The sequence below is a fragment of the Portunus trituberculatus genome, chromosome 44 (assembly GCF_017591435.1).
Source record: "Portunus trituberculatus isolate SZX2019 chromosome 44, ASM1759143v1, whole genome shotgun sequence".
Taxonomy (NCBI): Eukaryota; Metazoa; Arthropoda; class Malacostraca; order Decapoda; family Portunidae; genus Portunus; species Portunus trituberculatus.
The window spans coordinates 20,480,247-20,482,746 of record NC_059298.1 but is presented as its reverse complement, the minus strand read 5'-3'; the positions used below and the strand labels follow the sequence as shown (position 1 = coordinate 20,482,746).

At 44.1% G+C, this 2,500-nt stretch overlaps 1 protein-coding gene across 1 annotated transcript in view; it reads right to left on the bottom strand.

Annotated features, from left to right (window-relative positions):
- LOC123518739 (diuretic hormone receptor-like) overlaps window positions 1–2,500 on the bottom strand; it is a 24,254-nt gene that overhangs the window by 7 nt on the left and 21,747 nt on the right. The window contains exon 6 of the mRNA XM_045279740.1: window positions 1–317. This exon is cut by the window's left edge and continues 7 nt beyond it. Within this exon, the coding sequence (XP_045135675.1) occupies window positions 216–317 (102 nt within the window). The 3' untranslated portion in view covers window positions 1–215. The remainder of the gene's footprint in view (window positions 318–2,500) is intronic.

Below are 2,500 nucleotides of genomic sequence, written 5' to 3'. Positions count from 1 at the left end.
CAGTGAGCGCAAAACCAAGTTTTGGACAACCATACGTAAACTTGCCTTTTCGCTCTTTCACTTACCCAGATATTCTCATCATGCTCAAGCTCATTTTTTATGCACTCACAAATCTAAAAACTGAATTGTTTAAAAGATGATAAAAACAGACACGAGAATGTTCCAATTAAACATTTGCATTTCCCCGCCATTAAAGGTGACAGACAAGAAGGATGTCACGCATACTCACCCTCAACAGCCATCCACATGAAGCTGGTAAGACTGAAGTAGTTGATTGGCACCACGAAGGAGCAAACCACATTGACAGGTAGTAGTGTCTGCCAGGAGAAAGATACATAGTCCAGTCGCAGAATCCCATTTTCAGATTGAGCTTCGCTATATAGAAATAATCGTTTTATTGCATTTTTATATGGAAGACTGTTGACACTTACTATAAGCGCTGGTTATTTCAGAAAAAAAATATATTCTCGAGATCTATATACACAACATTTCATAGTTAATTTGAATTATTTTGTCTTTGATAATTACCAATTTAACCTCTTTACTTCGGGTAATAATCCTGAGTGGGAGGTGGAAGTGTTGAGGGTATACCTGATTCAGAGCAACTCTCTCTCTCTCTCTCTCTCTCTCTCTCTCTCTCTCTCTCTCTCTCTCTCTCTCTCTCTCTCTCTCTCTCTCTCTCTCTCTCTCTCTCTCTCTCTCTCTCTCTCTCTCTCTCTCTCTCTCTCTCTCTCTCTCTCTCTCTCTCTCTCTCTCTCTCTCTCTCTCTCTCTCTCTCTCTCTCTCTCTCTCTCTCTCTCTCTCTCTCTCTCTCTCTCTCTCTCTCTCTCTCTCTCTCTCTCTCTCTCTCTCTCTCTCTCTCTCTCTCTCTCTCTCTCTCTCTCTCTCTCTCTCTCTCTCTCTCTCTCTCTCTCTCTCTCTCTCTCTCTCTCTCTCTCTCTCTCTCTCTCTCTCTCTCTCTCTCTCTCTCTCTCTCTCTCTCTCTCTCTCTCTCTCTCTCTCTCTCTCTCTCTCTCTCTCTCTCTCTCTCTCTCTCTCTCTCTCTCTCTCTCTCTCTCTCTCTCTCTCTCTCTCTCTCTCTCTCTCTCTCTCTCTCTCTCTCTCTCTCTCTCTCTCTCTCTCTCTCTCTCTCTCTCTCTCTCTCTCTCTCTCTCTCTCTCTCTCTCTCTCTCTCTCTCTCTCTCTCTCTCTCTCTCTCTCTCTCTCTCTCTCTCTCTCTCTCTCTCTCTCTCTCTCTCTCTCTCTCTCTCTCTCTCTCTCTCTCTCTCTCTCTCTCTCTCTCTCTCTCTCTCTCTCTCTCTCTCTCTCTCTCTCTCTCTCTCTCTCTCTCTCTCTCTCTCTCTCTCTCTCTCTCTCTCTCTCTCTCTCTCTCTCTCTCTCTCTCTCTCTCTCTCTCTCTCTCTCTCTCTCTCTCTCTCTCTCTCTCTCTCTCTCTCTCTCTCTCTCTCTCTCTCTCTCTCTCTCTCTCTCTCTCTCTCTCTCTCTCTCTCTCTCTCTCTCTCTCTCTCTCTCTCTCTCTCTCTCTCTCTCTCTCTCTCTCTCTCTCTCTCTCTCTCTCTCTCTCTCTCTCTCTCTCTCTCTCTCTCTCTCTCTCTCTCTCTCTCTCTCTCTCTCTCTCTCTCTCTCTCTCTCTCTCTCTCTCTCTCTCTCTCTCTCTCTCTCTCTCTCTCTCTCTCTCTCTCTCTCTCTCTCTCTCTCTCTCTCTCTCTCTCTCTCTCTCTCTCTCTCTCTCTCTCTCTCTCTCTCTCTCTCTCTCTCTCTCTCTCTCTCTCTCTCTCTCTCTCTCTCTCTCTCTCTCTCTCTCTCTCTCTCTCTCTCTCTCTCTCTCTCTCTCTCTCTCTCTCTCTCTCTCTCTCTCTCTCTCTCTCTCTCTCTCTCTCTCTCTCTCTCTCTCTCTCTCTCTCTCTCTCTCTCTCTCTCTCTCTCTCTCTCTCTCTCTCTCTCTCTCTCTCTCTCTCTCTCTCTCTCTCTCTCTCTCTCTCTCTCTCTCTCTCTCTCTCTCTCTCTCTCTCTCTCTCTCTCTCTCTCTCTCTCTCTCTCTCTCTCTCTCTCTCTCTCTCTCTCTCTCTCTCTCTCTCTCTCTCTCTCTCTCTCTCTCTCTCTCTCTCTCTCTCTCTCTCTCTCTCTCTCTCTCTCTCTCTCTCTCTCTCTCTCTCTCTCTCTCTCTCTCTCTCTCTCTCTCTCTCTCTTATTCTTCCTTAAAGGAAATAAGATTGATATATGTAAGTGATTTTTCATACTAGGTATACTTACTACATTATAAAATTAACCAACGCAAATTTTAGGGAAAAAAATAATAATTAGAGTTTGGTTGATCTTGGCAATTTTATGAAGATGACAAAGAACAGAAAACAGCTGAAAGTAGTTAACATTTATGGTAAATTAATCATAATAAGTCTTATATCTTACATATTGATTCCATAAAAAAATAATCAAATTATTGCCAGGAGGGGCATCGGTATCTATCCAGGTATAAGCGAATCATATTCCTTTGTAATAA